This window comes from Phyllobates terribilis, unplaced genomic scaffold, assembly GCF_046119375.1.
Source record: "Phyllobates terribilis strain yellow unplaced genomic scaffold, ASM4611937v1 Scaffold_374__1_contigs__length_1864666, whole genome shotgun sequence".
Classification (NCBI taxonomy): domain Eukaryota; kingdom Metazoa; phylum Chordata; class Amphibia; order Anura; family Dendrobatidae; genus Phyllobates; species Phyllobates terribilis.
In genome coordinates, this window is record NW_027363134.1 from 133,298 (window position 1) to 147,007 (window position 13,710).

Consider the following 13,710-nt stretch of genomic DNA (forward strand, 5'->3'; position numbering starts at 1 on the left):
TGAAGGTCTTGTGTTCAGTCTTGTTTTATCCACCAGTATTATGTGTTTTCTATTTGTGTAATGAGAACGGTGGAGATGGCAGGATTACAGCCGATCATAGATGGAACTTCTCATCTGTTTGTGACTTACAATATTTGTTTCAGGGTGAAGATCTGACCCATATTAATACTATAGAGGCATATGTAAGGGGTGATGAGTGGTGTAAAGAGGAGATTCCCACATATGACTACCCAGGTGAGTAGTAACCACTAAATGCAGAGAAGTCACAGATTCTTCTCAGTCACCGGCTGTGGCTACTTTATCAGTGGTGGAGTCCGGCCGTATCACAATCGTGTGATCACCATTTTGCCTCTAGACCACAACATTCTCTTCCACCCAAAACTGTTCAAATGATTTTGGGCATTGAAACCCTTTTCCATAGAACTTACAACCTGGAGGATCCACCTACTCCATGTGATTAGGAGACGTTACCTGCCCAGATCTGTAAACCACAAAGCCAGAAAATTACTTGAAGAAAAATATTATGGTGGGACTGTAAGAGAAAGTGGAGGGTAATGATGGTGTTGGCATCCTAGATCCCTGATATCTTATTGGATAAATCTACCTTTTCTCCCTTCTGTGCTGCTGAATGTGCTCATATGGTCCCTACAAGACCAGGTCCAGTCTTTCTGGCCAAACTTCACTTTTATGATCAACAACATTAAATGTGCAGTGAGGACCAAGTGTGAATTTCTGTACATTAACAGAGTTTCCCTTTATCCTGACTTTTCAATTTCTTTTAAAACCGACTAACTTCAAACCAGATTGTGATAAACTAAACAACAAAAAAAATTACACCTGTGCCATGATATATCTCTAAGCTAAATTTAAGACCCATCAGCTCTGCACTATTATAACAAGTTCTCTTTGAACGTCTAATATTTCTTCTTGAAACTCATCTGACAGAAAATATTGTCCCTTACGATAGTTTAGATTGCCAAGAGCCCCCGAGCCCCATACTCTAATTACCCCAGAGAGGTTTCACCACTAGTTACTCACTACTTACTGATGAAGACTGTTGAGTTTGATCATTTCAGTAGACGTATTATTGTTACTCACAGTTTTGACTATAGTAGTTAGTGCCCAAAATACTCTGATTTAACCCCTTCCTGCAGCCAGTTTTGTGTTCCTATCTGGGCCCATTTTTCAAATCTGACGTGTGTCACTTTATGTGGTGATAATTTTGGAATTCTTCACAAAGGATAATAGGAAACAAATGGACCTTACAAATAATATTCCAACTTCTCTTGAATCTGACAATACCCGATATACTGTTGTACACTACTGTCTGGGCACATGGCCGGTTAAGAAGGGCAGGAGCACCATTTAGCTATTTGAATGCAGATCTTGCTGGGATAGTGTGCAGACACAATGTATTGGGGACACTGTTCGTTGTCACCTGGCAGCTCAAAAGATGGCTACCACAAACAGGCTTAGCGCTATCTACTCCATTATCCAGATCCCAGGGTTTGCCTTTAACCCCTCTACATGGATTTGTACTAAGAGAGAGACCCCCTAAGCTTGGGCCACAGTGTTACCTAATGTTCTGTGGTGTGAGATGGCAAGAACAATAGTCAGATAGCCGGGTCAGAACATGGAGGTCAGAGAAAATACAAAATCACACAAAAGTAGTCAGTAAACGGGCCAAGGTCACAACAGAACACAAATACACAAGCTGGGAGCTGAGCACAGAGGACTGAACCAGAGGAGGACAAGGCTGTATCTGGCAGCTGCCGGCAATATGCTTCCAGCTTTAGTAGGGTGCGGTGCTCTCCAAATGGCTGAAGCAGGGAGCAGATTACTCCAGCTGGACAGCACACACACCCATACTGCCAGACTGGATAGTACTAATGGTCCCAGGCACCCTAATCTTAGTGGCTGGACAGAGCCTGGGCCGCCCAAAGCTTCTGGTTCTGACGTCTCCTCCATCACCAGCGCCGCCTGCAGGATGAATAAGGCGGCTCCTGGTGAGAGAAGCAGACGTCGCAGGAGCAGATCCCAGAGGAGATGGGACCCACCATTTACAGAAGCCCTAATGTGACCAAATTGCAGAAAACCAGAGCAGTAGAAATCCCCATAAAGTGACACCATTTTGGAAATTATAATCCTCAGTGAAATAATCTATAGGAGTAGTGACTATTTTGACTCCACAGGCGCTTTCCAGATATTATCACGCAGTGGATGTTGGAGAGTGAAAATTACAAATATATAATTTCATTACCCAACACATAGTGCCCAGATTGTGCTCCAGGAGACACACACCATCAATTAAGTGGGTTCTTCTCACTATAGTAATGTCAAATACATGGATGCTAAATGTGTTTTGGGCGCACTGCAAGGCTCAGAAGTGAGGGGGAGATCTGACTTTGGGGGAGCGGATATTACTGGATTGGTTTATGGAAGCCATGTTGCTTTTCAAAAGCCTTTGAGCCACTAATAATGTGGAAACCTCTGGTTTTCCATTGACAGATGATGGACCTGAGTGGGGACTTGTTTTTTTGTGAGATGAGTAGAAGTTATTATTGATATTATTTTCGCCTACATAACATTTTTTGGTGGCTTTTTATTCTATATTTGGGAGGCAGAATTAACAAACAGTTGAACACTACGATCCACTGGTTCATCCTATGAGGTTTTCTATTAGTCTGTGAACTGTTATTGTCTTGGTGAATAATGACGGCTAACATAGGTCAAAATTTTAAAAAAATCACAGAAAAAGATACAGCCTTACTAACACCAAATCATATAACAAATGCACTAGCAGGATGCCGCAGACCCCCATGATAAAGGTGGGGGCAGCGCAGGTGCAAAATGCTGATGAAGCAACCACTCACAAACCTACCAATTCATGGAGGGGGCGGTTGCCTAGTATTAAAGATGCAAACAGATGAAGCTTGCACAGGACGCCAGTCACACAGGTAGGTTTGATGCACAGTGTCTGGCTTAGGATACTGATGATATCCATACTATTACATCAGGAAGGCTGCCCAGTACTATATAAGTGCACCCCACATGGACAGACACCCCAGTACACCCAACCAACACTAAAATGCTAATGCATTTGTTATCTGATTTGGTGTTGGTAAGGCTGACTTTTCTGTGATGTTTTCTTGGTAAATAATGATACTTTTACATAAAGTACATTTTTACGTAGAGTTTAATTAGAAATATTCAACAATGTAAATTTTAAGGATATGTTATTCATAAATAATAATTGGTTTTATTCTTGGCAGATGACTGTACCAGGAGATCAGAGGAACAGCTGACATCTTCAATTTTTAAATCAGATGATCTTGAGATCCCACAAGATACAATTGAAGTGAATGCCATTAACCCAGATATACCATCATCCCTTCACAGCAAAGATCAGTCATCTGATCATTTGAACCAGGTCCTGTCTTCTGATTCATTACCGACTACTAAGGAAAATCAAAGTCACAAAATGAGCATTAAAAAAGAAATTGCTCCTAAAGCAAAGAAGCCATTTTCATGTTCAGAATATGGAAATAGTTTTTCCCTCGAAAAGTCTTTTCTTAAACATCAAAGCATTCACACAGCAGAAAATAGATTTTTTTGTTTCAACTGTGGGAAATTTTTTAACCAGAAATCAAATTTTGTTAATCACCAGAGAAGTCACACAGGGGAGAAGCCTTTTTTCTGTTCAGGCATGAGATCTAACGTGATGGAAGATTACAGTCCGGGGAAGACGGGAAACATTCATATAGACGGCCGGTGGTGATGTAGTCAGTGAAGAACTCTGGCTAAATATGTTTCAAGAGCCGTAGTAGAAGATGAAGATGTTGTTCTCATGAAGTAGTTATTTCTCATGTCACGTGTAATGAATATCTCCTGCAGTATTGCTAATGCCGATTCTAGTGTCAGTAAATCAGACGAGAATTAGCTTTATGGAAGATGAGTCTTTGAGAAACGTGTTCAGCTACAGACTCCAAGGAAGAAACTGCTTGTTGTATGTGGCCTAAAATATATAGGTTTTATTACTAGATGTAAAGAAGAAAACTAAATACTGTAAAATAATATATCTCCTCATATGTTTCCCCTTATTATCTCCAGTAATTGTATTATTACACAGGATTTTTATGATGTTACATAGGCTCATCATCTTTTCATTCAGGTCCCTACAATATTAGATCCTCTCAGTGAAGATCTTCTATTTAAGAGAATTTTCCTTATGGACCCATCAAAGATGGATATGGACAGGGACAAAATGGCGGAGAGGATATTACACCTCACCCTAGAGATCCTCTTCCGGCTTACTGGAGAGGTGAGAGATTCTGATGACGTCACATTACATCATTCTTATCTATGGGAATAACAGATGGACAGAACTGGAGAGGTGAGGACTCTGGAAATGTCTGGAGGGAGATTTATTAATGTGTCTCTCCATAACCAGGATTACTCAGTAGTGAAGAAGACCTCTAGTGAGCGCTGTCAGGTCCATGTGTCTGAGGGATGGGAAAGACCCCTGAGCCCAATCACAGGGCATCCATCTCACCCCTTCATACATGATGACATCAATGACCGGAAGATCGTAGAACTCACCTACAAGATGATTGAGCTGCTGACTGGAGAGGTGACACTGCTGGAAATGCTGGGACATTATACAGTAACGCTATTAAAGGATCGGGGGGGATGACTGTATCATTGTATGTGTCAGGTTCCTCTAAGATGTCAGGATGTCACTGTTTATTTTTCCATGGAGGAGTGGGAGTATTTAGAAGGACACAAAGATTTGTACAAATACGTCATGATGGAGGTTCCCCAGTCCCTCACATCACCAGGTAATAGATAGGACTAAATACACACGGCCTATAATTATCTGTATGTAAAGAATGAATTCAGCCCCTGTATGTGCTTCCTCTAGATCTATCCAGTAAGAGGACAACACCAGAGAGATGTCCCCATCCTCTTCTTCCACAGGACTGTAAACAAGAAGATCCCAATGTTCCTCAGGATCATCAGGTAGATGGAGAGAAGGTGTCATGAGATCTCCCCTATGATGTGTAGACGGCTGTGAAGGTCTTGTGCTCAGTCTTGTTTTAACCACCAGTATTATGTGTTTTCCTTTTGTGTAATGAGAATGGTGGAGATGGCAGGATTAGAGCTGATCATAGATGTGACTTCTCATCTGTTTGTGACTTTTACAATATTTGTTTCAGGGTGAAGATCTGACCCATATTAATACTATAGAGACATATGTGAGGGGGGATGAGCGGTGTAAAGAGGAGATTCCTACATATGACCACCCAGGTGAGTAGTGACCACTAAATGCAGAGAAGTCACAGATTCTTCTCAGTCACCGGCTGTGGCTGCTTTATCGGTTGTGTACTCCGGCTGTATCACAATCTTGTGATCACCATTTTGCCTCTAGACCACAACATTCTCCTCCGTCCGAAAATGTTCAAATGATTTTGGGCTTTGAAACCCTTTTCCATAGAACTTACAACCTGGAGGATCCACCTACACCCTGTGATTAGGAGACATTACCTGCCCAGATCTGTAAATCACAAAGCCAGAAAATCACTTGAAGAAAAATATTATGATGAGCCTGTAAGAGAAAGCGGAGGGTAATGATGCTGTTGGCTTCCTAGAATCCTGATATCTTATTGGATGAATCTACCTTCTCTCCCTTCTGTGCTGCTGAATGTGCTCATATGGTCCCTACAAGACCAGGTCCAGTCTTTCTGGCCAAACTTCACTTTTATGATCGACAACATTAAATGTGCAGTGAGGCCAAGTGTGAATTTCTGTCCAATAACAACAGAGTTTCCCTTTATCCTGACTTTTCAATTTCTTTTAAAACCGACTAACTTCAAACAGGATTGTGATAAACTATACAGAAAACATTACACCTGTGCCATGATATATCTCTAAGCTAAATATAAAAAGTTCACTTTAAATGTCTAATATTTGTTCTTGAAACTCATCTGACAGAAAATATTGTCCCTTACGATAGTTTAGATTCCCAAGAGCCACCGAGCCCCATACTCTAATTACCCCAGAGAGGTTTCACCACTAGTTACTCACTACTTACTGATGGAGACTGTTGAGTTTGATCATTTCAGTAGATGTGTTGTTGTCTATACTCACAGTTTTGACTATAGTACTTAGTGCCCAAAATACTCTGATTTAACCCCTTCCTGCGGCCAGTTTTGTGTTCCTATCTGGGCCCATTTTTCAAATCTATGGAAAAATACTCTGGCTTCTCTTCAGAACGTAAAAATCTTTCGCCTTTACTAAAGATTTCCGTGGAGAGGAGCAAAACTGAGTTTTGTGGAGATATTTTTTTCTATTTTTTTTTTTTTTTTAAGCACAAATTGAGAGATTGCGGGGAATTTTACTTTGATTTTACACAATGACTGCAAAACTGCTGAATGGTTTGTGGTATCGGGTTATTTATATTCTGGGCATTGACTGAATGCTTTTGGTTTTGTTTTTTTTACCCTTAACTGAAGGATGCTCCAAAAATGGAAAGAAAAAAACAACCACAAAGAGCTGAAAAATGGAGAGCTTCATCTGCTCCCCCAAACCCGCTATGTGGTTAAACCACTAAACCTGTTAAAGAGGTTATGTACGGTTGTCCTGAGGAAGGTGTTGGTGGTCTCTGAAAAGCGTAGACAATAAACCTACATTTTTATCCATACTAATGGTTTGTCATGACTCCAGAGAGCGCAGAAACAACTTCCTTTCCCAGTACCTATCTCTGACATTTTTCAAATCTGACGTGTGTGACTTTATATGGTGATAACTTTGGAATTCTTCACAAAGGATAATAGGAAACAAATGGACCTTACAAATAATATTCCAACTTCTCTTGAATCCGACAATACCCTATATACGGTTGTACACTACTGTCTGGGCACATGGCAGGTTAATAAGGGAAGGAGCGCCATTTAGCTATTTGAATGCAGATTTTGCTGAGATAGTTTGCAGACACAATGTATTGGGGACACTGTTCATGGTCACATGGCAGCTCAAAAGATGGCTACCACAAACAGGCTTGTCACTATCTACTCCATTTTCCAGATCCCAGGGTTTGCCTTGCTCATCATCCTATAACCCGTCTACATGGATTTGGACTTAGACAGAGGCCCCCTAAGCTTGGGCCACAGTGTTACCTAATGTTCTGTGGTGTGAGATGGCAAGAACAATAGTCAGATAGCCGGGTCAGAACAAAATCACACAAAAGTAGTCAGTAAACGGGCCGAGGTCACAACAGGAATCAAATACACAAGCCGGGAGCTGAGCACAGAGGACTGAACCAGAGGAGAACAAGGCTGTATCTGGCAGCTTCTGGCAATATGCTTCCAGCTTTAGTAGGGTGCGGTGCTTTCCAAATGGCTGAAGCAGGGAGCAGATTACTCCAGCTGGACAGCACACACACCCATACTGCCAGACTGTATGGTACTACAGGTCCCAAGCACCCTAATCTTAGTGGCTGGACAGAGCCTGCGCCGCCCAGAGCTTCTGGTTCTGACGTCTCCTCCATCACCAGCACTGCCTGCAGGATGAATAAAACGGCTCCTGATGAGAGAAGCAGACGTTACAAGAACAGATCCCAGAGGAGACACACCATGTGACCAAAATGCAGAAAACCACAGCAGTAGAAATCCCCATAAAGTGACACCATTTTGGAAATTATAACCCTTAGTGAAATAATCTATAGGAGTAGTGACTATTTTGACTCCACAGGCACTTTCCGGAAATTAGCACGCAGTGGATGATGGAGAGTGAAAATTACAAATATATAGTTTCATTACCCAACACATAGTGCCCAGATTGTGCCCCAGGAGACACACACCATCAATTAAGTGGGTTCTTCTCACTATAGTAATGTCAAATACATGGAGGCTAAATGTGGTTTGGGCGCACTGCAAGGCTCAGAAGTGAGGGGGAGATCTGACTTTGGGAGAGCGGATATTGCTGGATTGGTTTATGGCAGCCATGTTGCTTTTCTAGAGCCTTTGAGACACTAATAATGTGGAAACCTCTATTTTTCCACTGACAGATGATGGACCTGAGTGGGGACTTGTTTTTTGTGGGATGAATAGAAGTTTTTATTGATATTATTTTTGCATACATAACATTGTTTGGTGGCTTTTTATTCCATATTTGGGAGGCAGAATTAACAAACAGTTGAACACTACGATCCACTGGTTCATCCTATGAGGTTTTCTATTAGACTGTGAACTGTTATTGTCTTGGTGAATAATGGCGGCTAACATAGGGCAAAATTTAAAAAAATCACAGAAAAAGATACAGCCTTACTAACACCAATAATCGTACCAATTCATGGAGGGGGCGGTTGCCTAGTATTAAAGATGCACACAGATGAAGCTTGCATAGGACGCCAGTCACACATGTAGGTTTGATGCACAGTGTCTGGCTTAGGATACTGATGATGTCCATACTGGGCAGAAAGGCTTCCCAGCACTATATAAGTGCACCCCACATGGACAGACACCCCAGTACACCCAACCAACACTAAAATGCTACTGCATTTGTTATCTAATTTGGTGTTGGTAAGGCTGATTTTTCTGTGATGTTTTCTTGGCAGATAATGATACTTTTACATAAAGTACATTTTTACGGAGAGTTTAAGTAGAAATATTCAACAATATAAATTTTAAGGATATGTTATTCATAAATAATAATTGGTTTTATTCTTAGCAGATGACTGTACCAGGAGATCAGAGGGACAGCTGACATCTTCAATTTTTAAATCAGATGATCTTGAGATCAAACAAGATACAATTGAAGTGAATGCTATTACTCCAGATATACCATCATCCCTTCACAGCAAAGATCTGTCATCTGTTCCTTTGAAACAGGTCCTGTCTTGTGATTCATTACCAACTACTAAGGAAAATCATAGTCACAAAATAAGCATTAAAAAACAAATTGCTCCTAAAGCAAAGAAGCCATTTTCATGTTCAGAATATGGAAATAGTTTTTCCCTCGAAAAGTCTTTTCTTAAACATCAAAGCATTCACACAGCAGAGAATAGATTTTTTGGTTTCAACTGTGGGAAATTTTTTAACCAGAAATCAAATCTTGTTAATCACCAGAGAAGTCACACAGAGGAGAATCCATTTTCTTGTTCAGAAAGTGGAAATTGTTTTACAGAGAAATCAAGTTTAATCAGACATCAGATAACTCACACAGGGGAGAAGCCATTTTCCTGTTCAAAATGTGGAAAATGTTTTAACCAGAAATCAGATTTGGTTAAGCACAAGAGAACTCACATACATGAGAAGCCTTTTTCCTGTTCAGAATGTGGAAAATGTTTTAGCCGGAAATCAGATTTGGTTAAGCACAAGAGAACTCACACAGGGGAGAAGCCTTTTTCCTGTTCAGAATGTGGAAAATGTTGTAGCCGGAAATCAGGTTTGGTTAAGCACAAGAGAACTCACACAGGGGAGAAGCCTTTTTCCTGTTCAGAATGTGGGAAATGTTTTAACCTGAAATCAGATTTGGTTAAGCACCAGAGAACTCACACAGGGGAGAAACCTTTTTGCTGTTCAGAATGTGGGAAATGTTTTAAAGATAAATCAGTTTTGGTTAAGCACAACAGAACTCACACAGGGGAGAAGCCTTTTTCTGTTCAGAATGTGGGAAATGTTTTAACCAGAAATCAGATTTGGTTAAGCACCAGAGAATTCACACAGGGGACAAACCTTTTTGCTGTTCAGAATGTGGGAAATGTTTTAACCATAAATCAGATTTGGTTAAGCACCAGAGAACTCACACAGGGGAGAAACCTTTTTCCTGTTCAGAATGTGGGAAATGTTTTGTGAAGAAATCATCACTTCTTAGTCACCAGAGAACTCACACAGACGAGAAGCCATTTTCATGTTCTTAATGTGGGAAATGTTTTACACGGAAATCAACTCTTAATAAACTTTAGAGAAGTCACACAGGAGAAAAGCCTTTTTCATTTTTAACCGAATATTGTATCTTCATAAAGGGGTTGCCCACTACTAGGACAACTCCTTCTCATTCCTTATGTTTGGCCTTGTTAAAATAAAAACACTCATGCGCACTCCCTGTTCTGGCGCCGTTTCCATCGCGTTTCCATAAGGATGTTACATCACACAAGATTGTTACATCACACAATCCTGCTCCCAATCACCGCCACCTTCAGACGTATTGTACATCAACAGGAAGGACATGGCCTGGACATAGCACCAAGAGAATGCACACACTGAATGCACTCTCTTCAGACCGTGTTCCTGGGGGAATTATAAGCAATTTACAGCCTCAAACATGCTGTCCGATATGGGAAAGAAAGAAGAGATCAGAGGTTAATCTGAGGTCCTCCACCTCCGTCAGCATGTCTGGTATGCAGCGTTTCTTATGGAAGGTCTTATCTTCCTGCTCCGGAGCTATTACTGCCTCACCTCAGTGTGGAAAAAGAAGCAGTCTTAACCCTCATGATGACAGACAGCTCCAGCCTGTAAGTCCTGCACCAACTTCTCTCTTAATGTAAGCCTCACAAGAAAACAGCTCCACAAATCTCCCTGTACTCTCACCAAAGCCCCCATACTGAGCAGTGCTTGCTTCACAGGGACATTTACCCCCCAGCCACAGGGAATTCTGATATGGGGAACAACATAACTGATTTGTATATCAGATTGCGTCTATCCCTTCTAAAGAAGATATGGAGCAATATATTCAGAGGCTGGAGACCACATACAATACTGAAATACGTCCCCTCGCTTCTATCCTGTCACAGCTTACTGACAAGGTACAGAGATTAGAGGATAATGTTGTCCAAGTTAGAGGCCATCATAATGCTCAGAAACTAACACTGGATCTTCACAGCCCGTAAATAAACCATCTGTTTAATATGGTTGATGATCAAGAAAATCACAATAATATCTGGATAAAGGGTGTACCTGAAAGCATCAATGCACAAGTGATTATGCCAACACTGCGATCATTATTCATAATATCCTTGGTGATCCTATTGATAAGGAGGTGGAGATTTAAAAGGCGCACCGGACAATAGGCAATCATGGCCCAGATCCTGAGTGTCCAAGGGACATTATCTGTCACATACATTTTTTCAATGTAAAAGAGGCCATTGTGAGGAAAGCAGAGGAGTTGGATCCTGGTGATTTAAATGGAAAACACATATAATTGCTCACAGATCTATCCTGAATGACACTTGCTAAAAGAAGGGTATTGAAACCACTACTTGATGCCATCCGGGAAAATGGCCTGATGTACTCCTGGGGGTACCCATTCCAGCTGTATATTTTCAAAGATCCAAGCAACATGAGACCTTTCTGTGATGCCCTGGACATTCCATATATCTGACTGGCCACCTGATCCACCATTGCCACAGAGAGTTCCAGCACGTCGCAGAAGGTGTTCAATGGATCAGGAACTTGATGGTGACGCAGACAGATGGGAAAGGAACCTGCTAATCATATGAGCTCCTGAAATGAATCTTGTCTTTCCTGATGAGAGACAGTTTGCAGATGCTTACTTATTTCTTTAAGCATATAATTAGATACATCTAAATAGAGCATTAGGTGCCACTCTTCCACTATATAGAATGTCTAAGTTCATATAAGATCTTAGACCGGCATATAAGTTGAGTTCACATGATACTACTGTAATATCAGGCTGTATTACATTACTTGCTTTATATTCCATGGTTCCCCCTATTAGGAATCCTAGAACTGAAAGTTTGACTTACGCCTGTAAAGACAACCCCCAGTTAGGGACTTGCATTGGGATCTGCTTGTTTCGCAATTTCCTACTGTTTTGATATATTCATAATCTATACTTCTTAGACACTGAGAGGTAGACGTTACTATCTACCGTCTATACTTCCTCTTTTCTCTTAATCTTTCTCTCTTCCATTCCCCCTTTTTTTCATATAATATGGCACAACTCAAAACTTGTTCATTGAATGTTAGAGGACTTAATGTTCCAGAGAAAGGAGCTCAGGTATTTTATCGTAGGCATAAACAGCACGTACATTTTCTCTTTCTTCAGGAGTCACACTTTAGAGGCGATTATATACTGTACCCCAGTTAACTAATAGATATTATTCATCTTGGCGTCCCAGAAACTATTGTAGAAACACTGTCTGACACGGAGAGGAGGTTCGTGTTTGTTAAGATCTCCGTCTACTCCAAAATTTTGACTTTGGCAAACTTGTATCTCCCTAATTGTGACCAAATTAAGACATGCCGTCATTACTTAAACAAACTAAAATATTTTGCGGAGGACCTTATCATCATTGGAGGTGACTTTAATTTTGTCTTGGATCCTTCTTTAGACGGTTCCCTGGGCTGGAGTCACCAATCTAAAACACAAACAAAAGCTTTGCTAATTGTGCTTTGGTCTCAACCGGTTGATGTATGGAGGATACTACATCCAGACGTAAAGGATTATACCTATTATTCTCCTTTACACAATATGCATAGCCATATAGTCCTTTTCTTAATTAGCCGTCACTTGCCTACATGGCAACCTCCATCTCAGGTAGGAACTGCTGTATGGTCAGATCATGCTCCTGTATATTGTAACTAGCTATTGAACCCGTTCTACGCCCGGGTGACGAGCATTTTTATTGGTATATAGTCTCCCATGCGGGTATGTGCTGCCCCCCTCCTGGTATTTCTGCTGCCCCCATCATCCTATCCCGGTATGCATGGCACCCCTCATCCCCATCCTGGTATGCATGGCACCCCTCATCCCCATCCTGGTATACATGACACCCCTCATTCCCAATCCTGTTATGCATAGCACCCCTCACCCCCAATCCTGGTATGCATTGCACCCCTCATCCCCAATCCTGGTATGCATGGCACTCCTCATCCCCAATCTTGGTATGCATGGCACCTCTCATTCCAAATCTGGTATACATTGCACCCCTCATCCCAATCCTGATATGTATGGTACCAAATCCCTCATCCTGGTATGCATGGCACCACTCATCCCCCAATCCTGGTATGCATGGCACCCCATCCCTCTTCCTGGTATGCATGGTGCCCCTCATTCCTATCCTGGTATGCATGGTACCCCTCATCCCTATCCTGGTATGCATGGCACCACTCATCCCCCAATCCTGGTATGCATGTCACCCCATCCCTCTTCCTGGTATGCATGTCACCCCATCCCTCTTCCTGGTATGCATGGTGCCCCTCATTCCTATCCTGGTATGCATGGTACCCCTCATCCCTATCCTGGTATGTATGGTACCACTCGTCCTGGTATGCATGGCACCCCATCCCTCATTCTGGTATACATGGCACCCCTCATCCCAATTATGGTATGTATGGCCTCCTCATCTCAGAAACCTGGTATGCATGGCACCCAATCGCTCATCCTGGTATGCAATGCATGCCTCATCCCCAATACTGGTATATATGGCACCCAATCCCCTATCCTAGTGCGTATGGCACCCCTCATCCCTATACTGGTATGCATGGTACCCCTCATCCCTATTCTGGTATGCATGGTACCCCACATTCCTATCCTGGTATGTATGGTACCCCCCATCCCTATCCTGGTATGCATGGTACCCCGCATTCCTATCCTGGTATGTAGGGTACCCCTCATCCCTATCCTGGTATGCATGACACCCCATCCCTCATCCTGGTATACATGGCACCCCTCATCCCAATTCTGGTA

The 13,710-nt window shown here is 41.9% G+C and overlaps 1 protein-coding gene and 1 non-coding gene across 2 annotated transcripts; both read left to right on the plus strand.

The window, feature by feature from the left end:
• The first annotated feature begins 139 nt into the window (after positions 1-139).
• Positions 140-11,465, plus strand: LOC141223169 (uncharacterized). Its single transcript, XM_073666796.1, has 7 exons — positions 140-234; positions 3,273-4,321; positions 4,451-4,630; positions 4,715-4,838; positions 4,922-5,019; positions 5,217-5,307; positions 8,731-11,465. The coding sequence occupies exons 2-7, from the start codon at positions 4,229-4,231 to the stop codon at positions 9,852-9,854; spliced, it is 1,710 nt and encodes a 569-aa protein (XP_073522897.1). The 5' UTR covers positions 140-234; positions 3,273-4,228; the 3' UTR covers positions 9,855-11,465.
• On the plus strand, positions 6,251-6,370 carry LOC141223174 (U5 spliceosomal RNA). Its single transcript, XR_012290813.1, has one exon. It is a non-coding gene; the product is annotated as a U5 spliceosomal RNA (small nuclear RNA).
• Positions 11,466-13,710: the final 2,245 nt, after the last annotated feature.